We start from the raw sequence: 13,379 nt of genomic DNA, 5'->3' as shown, positions 1-13,379 counted from the left end.
TTGTCTCTCATAGTTGAAGTGTACCTCTGATGAAAATTACAGACCTCTCTCATCTTTCTAAGTAGGAGAACTTGCAAAATCAGTGGCTGACTAAATACTTTTTTGCCCCACTGTATATTTTTAAGCACTTTTTGCCTTTAATGGACAGGACAGGTAAGTGTGAAAGGGGGAGAGAGAGAAGGGGGGATGACATGCAGCAAAGGACCATAGGCTGGATTCGAACCCAGGCCGCTGGGGCAACAGCCTTGTACATGGGGTGCCTGCTCCACCACTAAGCCACCGACGCCCCTAACAGACAATATCTTATTAGTAAAATAACACACATTGGTAATTGGCTCATATTATGAATGCAACATTTCAGTCAGATAGACCTCATCAGTTATTAATTTGGTTACTTGTCCGTTCTTTACTTCAGAAACAGAAACAGTCTGACATCACTTTAAAGTGTTTCATGTGTGTAATTAACACCCTGCCTCTCTCACATGAGGGAGCTTGTGGTTAGATAGGAAAACCCAGAATTGACTGAACTAGTTGATAACCAGCTTTGTAGCACCAGTTATCCAGACGGCCAATGTTAGGGTTGGTCAAGCCAGATAACAAAAAGATATGTTATGTTCATATCATATCATATATGTTGAAATGGCTTCATGGGACAGGCCTCTGGTGTGCTCCTGCTAGGTTGAAATGAAAACTTGCAGCCACACAGCCCTTTATGGAATAGTTTGGGCATGCCTGATCAATTAATGTTAGGTGTATGAAATATTTGAAAAATAGGCCCTAAGGTGATGCTTTCAAGTGGCTTGCTTTGCCTAACCAACAGTCCATGACTCACATTATAGACGCAATTTCTAGTGATATGGAACAGAGGCGAATCCTCACTGCCAGCAGATGTTGCTGCTGCTTTTCTGTTCATTTAGACAACTTTCATCTTTATCAGTTCATGAGTTCATGGAGTTTGTTGACCTCACGTAATGCCCTAAACATGTTCTGCTATGACAGATTATGCTTCACCACAGAGGGTGGACCAGATGAAGGTGACCTTAGAGTTGAGTCAGTGTGTCGATTACAGTGTTAATCCACTAAAAACTTAATAACAAAGTTAATATTTCCTGCAGGGCTATCATATTGGATTTCATTATATTGTGTTAGATGTCTATATTACTGTGTCCACCTCGTGTGGACGTGCCTCTCTGCTCCTACCCTGCAGTCGCTGCATTTGTGCAGCAGGTGGCGCCATTAACTCTTCCTCTGAGCCATCCTTCTAGGAAACATCCCATCCATTCCAGTTTACTAAAGGTCAGTAACAGGGGGTGTACAGTATGACTGGACCAAGTTTTGTTCCTGAGAGGTTACCACGGTTTATATGAGATCATAGATTGCAACAAGGCGGCCTTGGCTTAGAGATAGGGTGTTCTTTTATGTCTTGGGTGAAGTAATGGGATGATGACAGTCACGTAAAAAAAACATTTAGGCTGAGTGGGGAGACTGGGAAATGAACTTTCTTACCCCCATGCTGAACATATAACAATGAGCAGTCTCATATTTTACTCCTTTCTGCACATGTTCTGGCTAACTTAATCAAAATTTGGAAGAAAAATGCATATGCAATACATTTCTGTAGTTTATTGGGCAAAAATGTAGTTGAGAAAAGGAGGTAAAAAGTATTTATCAGAGTTCAGGAGGCTACTTTTGAAATGTGGTAGGTTGCAGATGACTAGTTGGTTAGTCCTGATGAAGGTCTATAGACTGAAACGTTGACCCAATGACCCAATAAACAGAGCTTCAATGTGTGTGCGGGAGCAAGTGTGATTTTTGCAGATGACTAGTTACCCTGTTAAAAATGTAATAAGTTATATAACTGTATCATCTCATCAAAAATGTGTAACTAATTTCATTTAATTTTTTGATTACTTTCCTCGCCCATGTTTAAACTGGGCAATAAAGCTTAAGTCCTAAAAACATAAATGCATAAATGTTGCACTCAAGTGTGTCCCAACAGCTGTGCTGACCCATGCAGTCTGGAGTTATGCCAAAATAGGGCACTCCTGCACTGTGGACACGTGCAGAGCAACAGAATGAATGTTATATTCAACATATAAAACATATCTTTGTAATAAATTCCACTGGATTAATGCACCAACTCCACCAGAAGTTGGGATGTAGTGGCCCAAGTTCATGACCTCATCAGACCAGACTTGTTTCAAACCTGTCAGCTGAAGCCTGAAAAACAAAAACTCCCTTTGCACTGCACAGTGTCTGCATTAGTTTAGAGAGGAGTGACATGTCAGAGTGGCTAAAGGGCACAGTCATGTGCATGCAAATGTCTTGATGGCCACATGTCAGCCTGAAACTGTCATCCCTGCTGCATGACATCATGGTGGCAGATGAGCTGATATGTCTTCACCTTTGGCACCGTTTCATCAGATTGGTTATTAACATAAAGCAAACAGCCAATGGGATATTCCCAGCCTGTGGCATCAATTACCTCACCGACCACTTGCTTTAAAACGTCCTCAGATCATGCATTAAGACCACAGTAATCGGGGATCTACACACCAGTGCACGTCTTTGCTTTTTTACCCCATCAAACCTACATCTCACGTGCACCCGGATCCCCTGCAGCTTTGGTATATCCCTCTGTGGTGAGGAAGCGGCTGCTGAGCACACGGTGAGTTGACTCAACCCGGGTAAGCAAACGATTTTGAATGATCTTTTAGAGGAGAAGTCGGTGTATCATACATGCAAATATGAGATGGTATTTGACTAGTGGTGTCGCTGCTGTTCAGCCCGGCAGTTGTCCACCTGGATAATATTTTACTGACATATGCTGCTGCCTACACAGCATGTCACTGTGCCACCGGTGGCAGCCATTGAACCCGTTTTACATCTAGAACTTTGATGCATGTGCTCATCACACTTTAAAATGACATATCATAGTTTATGAGGTGTTAATGGTCAAACTTTGGCCACAAGGGGATTTTTGCGTTCAATAAAGTGGCGGTTCCCTACAGGGAGTGGTTATGAGTTTCACAAGATCACCCCATGGTGCAGCGACGCCCAGAATAAATACATAAAATAATGAAAGAAAATTTGACAATGCGTGTTTTTCTTTAGGTGCCACTATGCTTGAATAGTTCCTGTTTTATTGTGGATTTTTTGCATCATATGTTGCATTTAAAATGTGTTTTGATTGGCTGCTGATTTTCAAACTCAGTGGGACTTCCTGGTTGAATAAATAACAAATAAATAAATAAGAAGGAAGTAAGAATACAGTTACATGCTTTAATTGACATTTAGACTGTAAGAAAAATGTGGTTATCCTCTAAGTTAGTGTGTTGTGGCATAGTGTGGTGTACAAGTTTTACAGTTGTGTACCTGTGGGTGCACATGTGGCATCTTCCGGTGCCACAGACATGTGCCATATGCGGGTTAAAAGGAGGGACACTGTCAAAGTGGCATGTCACTAACAGTTGGCATATGATACTTATTAAAGGAGCACACATTTGGTGGGAAGTGGGGTCTCGTGAAGCGCAGGTTTATGTCGCACGCGACGACATTTCATAATCATGTCAATATGAGGCGGTGTATGTGCTGCATGGCGGTGGGAAGTGGTATGACTTGTAACAGGGGAGCGTTAGATAACGTTATACTGTTTGCTAGAGTAATGGACCAGTAGGGCTGCAGCTGCATACCATAACCCAGCAGTGACATACCAGTCAGATTATGCCACTGGAACCAGAGTGGCACGCGCTCAGCCGCACACTGCTGCATGTACACAGCCAGCCGCCGTACCTTCCTCTCTGTTCCTGCATCCCGCCGTGCGCATTTCACTGAGCAACATCTCTCTCGCCTTTTTCTCCTTCCTGCTGCGCACTGCTGCTGTTACAGAACCCCCCTTCAGCCACAATGACCGAAACGGAAACCAGGAATCATCACGCCGACAAGCAACAGATCAACGGAGGTGCCATGGCAGACCCGTCGACGGTGGAGGATGTTTTTGACGACACCTATAAAGAAAGAGAGGGTCCCAAACCGCCGAGGATGCTGGTGTGGAGGAATATCATACTGATGTCCCTCCTACATTTCGGTGCGCTTTATGGACTCCTTCTCGTTCCCTCTGCATCGGTCTCAACTCTTGCATGGTGTAAGTATCTACTGTATTGTAGCAGGCTTAGCTGTGCAGCATTATGTGGTGTTTTTTCCCTGCCTGTAGGCCACAGTCAGAGAACAGAATGTGCTGATGTTGAGTGATCATTGCTAACTACAATACATACAGCCTGAGGGGTCATGCCTGTGGGAATAATGGAGAATGAGTCACTCTGGGCCTTGTCATTTTCATCACACACATCCATGCTTGTGAGCCTCCATATCTATTTTTGTGCCTCCTTGCAGAGCTCAACCCTGTGTGTGATTGTAAACTATTTATTGGAAGTATTTTAATCCCAGTGATAATACACAAACATATAGCTGGATGATTACATTTATACCCTATATATGTAGACTATTGAGGCATGACTCGAATTCCTAAACAGTCCCAACTTTGTTTCCACTCTGGCACTGCATAATTTTCCCCTCTCTTTGCAATGCTGAGCTGCATATTATTTCACCGGGGAAGACAAAGCACAATCACCATCCCCATAGACATCCCATTGTGAGCCGTGTGGCACCACAACAGAATGCTCTTTGCCAGTCAGAAGCCCCCGGGTCTCAAATCCTGGGTAGTCTTGTCTGGGCTTCACATAGAAACACATTCAGCAGTTTTAGAACAACAAAAGTGTGAGGGCAGACCTGCGTGCTCCCGCTGTCCCATCTCCCCACATAGATGACTTTTTCTGTGAACAAAGAGGCCAGGGTGTAATGGAAAGAACATGATGTCCCAGTGACTCTGCTCTCATGGGGTGTAAAATTAATCTCAGTGTAGTGGTGACAGTTTCCCCCTAAGATCTCTGTCCTTTCCACCTCACTTTTTTTCTTGCAGCTGCAGTGTGCTACCTCATCAGTGCTCTCGGCGTGACTGCTGGTGCACACAGATTATGGAGCCACAGATCCTACAAGGCCTCCTTTCCTCTGCGAGTCTTCCTCGCTCTCGCCAACTCCATGGCCTTTCAGGTAAAGCAGGAAAAAATGTAAATATAAGATAAGATAAGCCTTAATTGGTGCCCAGAGGGGGAACTGGGCTGTTGCAGCAGCCCATTATATCTTTGGCAATTGCTACTTCATATGCAACTCAAAAATGTGTGGGTTTTTTTTGTCCCTGACTGTCATGTTTGAGCAAAATCATGTGTGTGAGTTTGATACTAAAAGGCTGTTTTCACATTCATCTGCCGAGGGTGGAAAGTTTCCATTTGATCCCCTTAAATCCGACTCAAACACATGGATGTATGAATAGGATTCTGTGACATCACAACTAGTTTGGAAGCCAATTGTGATTCAGAATGCAACTTACGCACAGGTATGATGTGCAATATTGAAGCTCTTTAATGAGAAAGATGGTGTGGATATAATAAGAACAATCTTCAATCAGGCAATTGGATAAAAACAAATCTGCGATCATGATCACCCCCCCCCCCCCATCCCCAATATGCAAAAACACAATATACACACACACACACACACACACACACACACACACTTGCACTTGACCTTTACTGCCAAATTTCATCCTCCTAGGGCAAAAATTGTTGCCGCTAAAGGGTGGGAAAATTTTGTGAACCAATCAACTGATATAGCCAGGTATAGAGCTGCTGCTAATAAAAACATATAGTATACACAATGTCATAAAACAAGCCTGGAGGTGATCTTAAAGCTATCTTAATGCTTAAAGTTCCCCTTCCTGACATGCTGTAAAGTTTGTCAAAAGGCTCTGCTATGATTATTATTTTGTTTAACGTGGTTTTCCCACATAAAAAGTTTAAAAAAACAACAACCTTTCATTGATAAATTCTGGATCAGGCTCGTGCCCCGCCCACCACTGCTGCACGAAGTAGGTTGTGCGGTGAAAGAGCAGCATGCATGAAGATGACTAACATTAGAGGTCACACCCGGAATTGGATGAGGAGTCTATTGTGCACCAAAATCGTCGACTAGCAGCTGATGAGAATGGAAAGTGTAGTTAGCATCGTTTATGCTGTTTATGCTGTTTGTTAGCTTGTTAGCTCGCACTGGCTAGTGGCTGTGAAAGGTACAATAGTATCTGCTGCAATGTCACAGTGTGCTCACATTGATCCAGTTTACTTCATAAACTACATATTGTATCATGTCTGCTGTCATAACTTTCACCATGTTATTGCAAACTCTGCTCTTTGCACTGACAAGTATGCTCTGCACTGGAGGTTTCAGGTTTCTTAGATAACGATTAGCTTTCGAATTTGTCGTCTATCTAATCTAGTTTGTCCAGGATATGTTCAAATCTCAGATTTAAAGGAAGAGCACAGACTGTCACCAGAGAAGTGTTTTCACATTCCTCAAACTGCACAGATACAAGTCAGTTGAGCCAAAGTCAGACATTTTAGGGGACATGAATAGGGGAAAAACACATTTTCAAGCTGAGGAGATCTTTAATATCCATCACATTTACTTGTTACAGTAATAACTTGTAAAAAAAAAAGTGGCAATTGTATGGTTTTCAAATAATTGTGTAGGATATGAGACAGTAAGTATGCATTCAATGTCATCTCCGACCTTTAATCTGATGAACTGTAACCCCTGCTCATATCTAAGCATGCCTTACATAATCCTCTCCATCTCTGCATGTCTCTTTTGTGAGCAGAATGACATATACGAGTGGGCGAGGGACCACCGTGTCCACCACAAGTACTCTGAGACGGATGCAGACCCCCATAACGCCACGCGTGGATTCTTCTTCGCCCACATCGGTTGGCTGATGGTTCGCAAACACCCCGATGTCATCGAGAAGGGCAAAAAACTGGAGCTCACAGACCTGAAGGCAGATAAAGTCGTTATGTTTCAGAGACGGTGAGCGAACATTACCTACAGTTTGTTTTGGGGAACAGTGCTGTTCTTTTTAAATTGGTGTAATCAAAACTTCTGTTTTTCAGCAATCCTTACTAATGTGCAGCTATTTTTCACTAGCAAAATGTGTATTTGGGGGTAATGATTGAACACTCTTGAGCTCATCTGCCAAATAAATACTCCCCATATTATATCTGTCTTCAATGTATCAGACAAAATGCTGATGTCTGCAAAACGGCCAGCACTTTTCAGGTGGATGCCCCTTTTTAAATATCTTACTGTTGCAACTAATCTATAGTCAGAGTTAAGGAACTGAAACCACTTTTGGGGGAGAAGATCATAGTCATTGTTTTAAAGATAAAAATGTCAAAATGTACTAGTCTGAGACGGACCATGTATCAGCAGCATCAGGTGTTGAAGGCACAACGCCAACACCCATTCATCATCTTGTCCTCGACTGTCACGTTACTTCCCGCATTACCTCTGAACGATACCACCAAAATCATCGCTAATGTGTCTTGTTATTAAAAGTAATTTCCCTTCCGGCCCGAGCTGCACAGGATGTTGTAGTCTGGGTTATATTGACCATGCTAACACTTGATAACCACGATCTACTGATAAGGGATGCTTTTTGGACCAGAGATCAAATCACAACTTGCCCCTGTAGTCGCTGCCAACATGTATACTCTGCTGGACACAGTCCCAGATTTTCACTCCTGCTGTCGGGCAAAGGAGGTTAATCATGCCAATATGCTGACAATTGCCCTCATAACAGAGTATATTAGATTAGATTTAATCTGTGGCGTTTATAGGACCCTTAACCCCGACGTGAGTGCAGATTTTAATGTTTTTGCAGTTGGATTGTTTAAATCAAGCCCATGATGCAATATTTATCTTAACACACATTTAGAATGTAGTGTGGGATTACATAATGGATTACATAACTTTTGCTGTGAGACAAAAAAAAGTCGGTTTAATCAAAAAACAAAAAATAAAACATTTACAATCTGTTTTATTTCATCTCAATTTAGGTTGGATTACAGCCAGATGAAAATGGATCTGTGTGTGATACAAGTTGTTCTCTTGTTTCAGGCATTACAAGCTCTCTGTGTTGATCCTCTGCTTCCTGGTGCCAATGTTGGTGCCCTGGTACTTCTGGGGTGAATCCCTGGCTGTGGGATACTTTGTCCCCGGACTCCTGAGGTACGCTGTGGTGCTCAACGCCACCTGGCTGGTCAACAGCGCTGCGCACATATGGGGCAACAGGCCTTATGACGTGACCATTAACCCGAGGGAAAACCCACTGGTTGCTTTCAGTGCCATCGGTAAGGAAACAGCATGTTCATTATTACTCGTCCTACAGTAATGTGCTAACACTGTATCATGGCTACATGAGCTCTTCTGTGTAATTTAGTGTCTTCATGTGCCGGAGGGACATTTGAATGATCTTTTCATCACTTGTTGAAAGCTTGTCTTGTTGAGTCAACCACAGTGGGGTTGTCCCTCAAAGCTGATTCAGTCTGGCATCTGTAGTGGGACAGTGTGCTAATCCAGTGGCTGATGTTTATCTTGTCCCGGCCGTGCCAGTTTTAGCTTTGAACTTTAGAGGTGGTCAGCTTTCGAGTTGTGTATTTAGTCGTTTTTTTAGAGCTGGACACTGGTGGGTTTTTTTCAGTATCGCTGTTTCCCATGAGTCAAGACTTTATTGTGGTGGCTGACACCACGGGGGTGTGATGCTGCAAACAGCACCGAGCATTGTTAGCCGCAAAACAGCATCGGATTCACAAGCTTACTAATGATTGCACAAGAATGCACAATTCTGGCAGAGTTTTATTTGTTTATTTGTCTTTCCATGCAGTTTTAACAGAAGTAACATCGTCTGCTCCAATTTATCTACCAAGTTTAAAAGCGAGATTGTTGTTTTGCACCTAACTAAATGCTTTCTAGCAACTGGGGGAGAAAATGGAAAAATGTCTTGGAAACAATTACTCTCCTAAGTCTATTTTCACCTTTTTTTTCAAGTCACACCTATTGTGTCATTTAATTAGTTTTTCCATGCAACTTGCTTGTTCCTAAGCACCCAGAGCAGCAGTAGTAAACACATGAGTAAATCAAGTAGTAAATACTGCATGCACTGGAAGCGTTTTTACACTAAAATTCACATTTTAAATTTTCTAATGATTACCTCAACGTTCATCAATTCAAAAATAGGTCTCTGGATTGTTGAATGACAGATATCTCAGTTCAGTTCAGCCTGAAACTTTTCCAGCAACACCACCTGTGTGGGCTACATGATTTTAGGTTTTGTTGATTTGATGTTTTCTACTCCAGTGCCCAAAGGGATCTGTAGGTGTTGTTTCTCCTCAGGCTGCGGGCAAGCCTGTGCTGTAACCATGACAACCAAGCAGTGTAATAATGATTACAAAGACTCATTTAGGATATCAGATTTTGGTAGCATGCAAATTACATTACATGACAGTTAGCCTTTAAAGGGACGGTTCACCCAAAAATAAATAATAGGCTACATATTTTTCCTCTCACCTGTTGTGCTATTTATTTATCTAGATTGTTTTGGTGTGAGTTGCTTAGTGTTGGAGATATCCGCTGTAGAGATGTCTGCCTTCTCTCCAATATAATTGAACTAGATGACACTGGTGGTGCTCAAAGCGCCAAAAAAACACATTTGAAAAACTCAACAGCAATGTCTCTTTCCAGAAATCATGACCTGGTTACTCAAGATAATCCACAGACCTTGTTGTGAGCAGTTTCATGTAGGAACTATTTTCTTTCAGACAAACTACACCTGCCAACAGTATCACTGCGCAGAGGGAAGCGCGCATCTACTCACGGCTCATGCTTGTGACAGTGCAAGATGTAAACATTAGTCACTTTTACACTGCCTGTTCAAGATGGGAATATCAAGTCGTTAGGGTGCCTCTGTATATAACATACCATTGCAGAATGGGGGGACAGAGTTGTCTTGCCTTGAAGCCAGCAGTGGAGGTAGTAACAGTGCCAAAATGATGTCTGTGTAAATGGGACAGCCAGCAGGACAGGTGTGACGTTTTAACAATGTCTTATGCATGCGACCCACCATGGGAAATTTCAAAAGCAGCTAGAAGCAGTTAGCGGCTAACTCAAAGAAGAAGAAGAATAGCGGCCAAAAAAAGAGCTCCTTGTCCTCCGAGCAGAGGACGAGATCAACTGCCAAATAATAGAGATGGCAAATTATTATTATTGCAATGTTAATGCTGTCGTTATTGTTTAGAAAGCGCTGCTGATGCATATGCTGTATGTCACAGTAGAGGCTGATGCTGAGGTGTTACATGTCCCATCGCCATGATGCTGGCATGCTGTCTAAAATAACAAACTAGAGCGGCATGATGACACCATTGTTTGGTTGTGTTTAAAAATGCAAAGGCTACGTAAAGAAGGGACTTTATAGCTGTCCTATTGCACAGTCTATTTAAAAATAGGCTATTAATGGTGTCCTCCTTGGCTGAGCTGTAGTGTTAGCTAGCTCAATGGTGCTAGGTGAGCTAGCAGTAGATGCACACTTCCCTCTGCACAGTGATACAGTTGGTGGGTGTAGTTTGGTAGAAAGAAAGTGGTTCCTACATGAAATTGCTCACAACAAGGTAAGGTCTGCGGATTATCTTGATTTCTGGAAAGAGACATTGCTGTTGAGTTTTACAAATGTATTTTTTTGGGCACTTTGAGCTCCACAAGCTGAGTGCCATCTAGTTTCATTACATTCCAGGGAAGATGGACATCTTTACAGCTGATATCTCCAACACTCTGCAACTCACACCAAAACAATCTAGACTAATAAACTGCACTACAGGTAAGAGGAAATGCATGTGTTTTTGATTTTGTGGTGAACTGTCCCTTCAAGACTTCCAAATCCCAAAAGTCCCCCATTCACTCTCTCCACTTAGCATCAAATCACATTATCAGTCACATGATGCCAGTTGCTGTTTGTGGACGTGCCAGAGTCTTGTGCTGTGTTTAAATGAGTGGAAACTTCCCGTATGACTGTTGGATGCATATCTTCATTCAAGTGATGAACTTGTTGACATTCAGCACAACAGTGAGTCTTTCTTTTTTTCGATTTCAGGGGAAGGCTTCCACAACTACCACCACACATTCCCCTTCGACTACTCCACAAGTGAGTTTGGCTGCAAGCTCAACCTCACCACTGCCTTTATAGACCTCATGTGCTTCTTGGGTTTGGCCCAGGACCCCAAGAGCGTGTCGAAGGAAGTGATCATGGCTCGCATTCAGCGAACGGGTGACGGCAGCCACAAAAGCGGCTGAGTCACACCGGCTACAAACTCTGCAACTGATACCGACATGTCGAACCGAGACAGAACATAGCAACAGGTATAGCAGCATTTCAGTGATGGTGGGAGGGGGCTTGATTACCATGCTTCTGATTATAAGATAAACCTCCTCCCCGAGACTAATATTGGCTTTAAAGAGTTGTAGATCTTTCCATAAATCGTGTGGGTCTCTTTTAAGTTTTGAAATGTTCTCACCAACTATTAGCCACAGCCAGCGACTTGGCTTCATGTGCAAGCACAGCTTTTTTCACCATAATATATAAAACAGGCACAAAGAGAATGAAGCTAATTTGGATTTGAGTCTCTTTTTGCAGCAGATGGACAACCAAACTTTGTGAGCGGTGTGTAAAAGCAGTAATTCTAGGATAATTTACTGTATATCTTATTTGTTAATGTGCTATTTATTAACAGTCTTTGGCACTTTGAAAGCTTTTTTGAAACCCTTAACAGTGAGGTTTCTCTACAGGCAATATCGAGGGCCTTTTTGCTCTAACTTCTGTCAGTACTGCTTTGTCTCTTTCCACAGGGAGTGGAGTTTCATCTTGATTATTGGTTGTCTAGTTTAAGCTAAGGTTTTTTTTTTTGTTTTTTTTTTGGTAAGATAGTAATCTTACTAAACTATGAGCTGCTGTTGTCAAGGCCAACACCGAGACAGTCAACACTATTGAACTGTCCCCATATTTTCATACCGAAGTAATCCTGAGTGAACGCCAATTAGATGTGTTATACTTTGGGATACTTTAACGCCTACTGTCTTCAACCGTACAAGAGGAGCTCTTAATGAGGATTAAGCTTTCTAGTGTATACCTCTGATTGAGTAGTGAAGCCGCCTCAGACTTCTTACTCTTAATCTAAAAAGAGTTAATTATTTGCATTTGTTTTATATTTATTTGAAACACACTCAGAGATAAGGTCTCCCGCTCCCTCAGATAAGGCCAATGAGGCATGTGTAGGAGGTGCATTTACCTTTTGTGCTGTGTGATATTATTGAAACGTGTGTCAGGACTCTTGCCCGTATGCCTTACGAGGGTTGCACGCAGAAATGAAAGATTGAAAGTGCAAGTTATGGGAATAAATTAGGGCTTAAATTTACTGTCTAAACGCAGTTGTTTGGTGTCTGTTTTTGAAAAATCGAAATTCCTTATTTATAATGAAAAAGAGGGACCATTCAACAAATCCCTGGAAAAAAGGAAAAATAATGGGTTACTATGATTTAATTTTTGTGTAACCAAAACACTTTGCTCTAAAACAAGATCCAAAACTTGTTATATCATTAATGATAACGTTGTAATATGTGTCACACTTACTCTTTTACAGAGCAACGATTTTTTACAGTGTTAACTTCTTGAAGTTTGAATGCCTTAAAAAATGGCACATTTTTTTCAGAGAATGTTTTTGCCCACTGTATGTACCGTAAATAAAACCAGATTTTCTACTTGTGACAAAATATGTTTTGCTGTTTTTGTTGGGTTACTGTAATACTCCTTATTCGTATACTGAATAAAAATGTGATCATACCATTTCTGTTACATTCTTTATCAGTGGCTTCTGGATGCTACGACGATAACAACCACTAACGGTAATGATGATAAACTATAAATACAGTTAGTATAATATAAAGGACAAAATAAAAGTGTTTTGCAATGTGTGCCATAAAGAATAAAACATAGTCAAAAATAATAGAAATGTGGTGCTTAATTATTAAATAGAGAATGTAGGTTATAACTGAAACCTACACACTGTGGTGTGAAATGTCCAATAAACACATGAGCTCGTACGTACACTGAGCAAAAACGTTAAATTAAAGATCTAAGACTCAGAAGATATATTTCTCTCAAATTTCAGTCACAAATTTGTAAAAATAAGTGTTAGTGAGCATTTCTTCTTCTTAAGATACTAATTCAACGGCATCATCAACCTTTTTCTCAGCAGACATTGCAGATGTCAGTAGGAAAAGAACAGGTGTATTCACTAACATCAATGATAGCTGCATTCCACTTAGGGGGTCCTGGTATTGTGTATGCAGTCTTACTGAAATAGCTTAATGGGGCACTTAATGGAACT

The 13,379-nt window shown here is 41.7% G+C and overlaps 1 protein-coding gene across 2 annotated transcripts; it reads left to right on the top strand.

Annotated features, from left to right (window-relative positions):
* The first annotated feature begins 2,534 nt into the window (after positions 1–2,534).
* Positions 2,535–12,903, top strand: scdb (stearoyl-CoA desaturase b). Of its 2 annotated transcripts, XM_050070779.1 has the most exons (6): positions 2,535–2,668; positions 3,889–4,144; positions 4,979–5,109; positions 6,770–6,975; positions 8,065–8,297; positions 11,090–12,903. In XM_050070779.1, the coding sequence occupies exons 2-6, from the start codon at positions 3,907–3,909 to the stop codon at positions 11,287–11,289; spliced, it is 1,008 nt and encodes a 335-aa protein (XP_049926736.1). In that variant the 5' UTR covers positions 2,535–2,668; positions 3,889–3,906; the 3' UTR covers positions 11,290–12,903. The 2 variants fall into 2 exon arrangements, with proteins under 2 accessions (XP_049926736.1, XP_049926735.1); XM_050070778.1 differs by lacking the exon at positions 2,535–2,668 and having other exon boundaries at positions 3,517–4,144.
* Positions 12,904–13,379: the final 476 nt, after the last annotated feature.

The sequence above is a fragment of the Epinephelus moara genome, chromosome 19 (assembly GCF_006386435.1).
Source record: "Epinephelus moara isolate mb chromosome 19, YSFRI_EMoa_1.0, whole genome shotgun sequence".
Taxonomy (NCBI): Eukaryota; Metazoa; Chordata; class Actinopteri; order Perciformes; family Serranidae; genus Epinephelus; species Epinephelus moara.
This window is presented reverse-complemented; position numbering and strand designations above follow the sequence as displayed.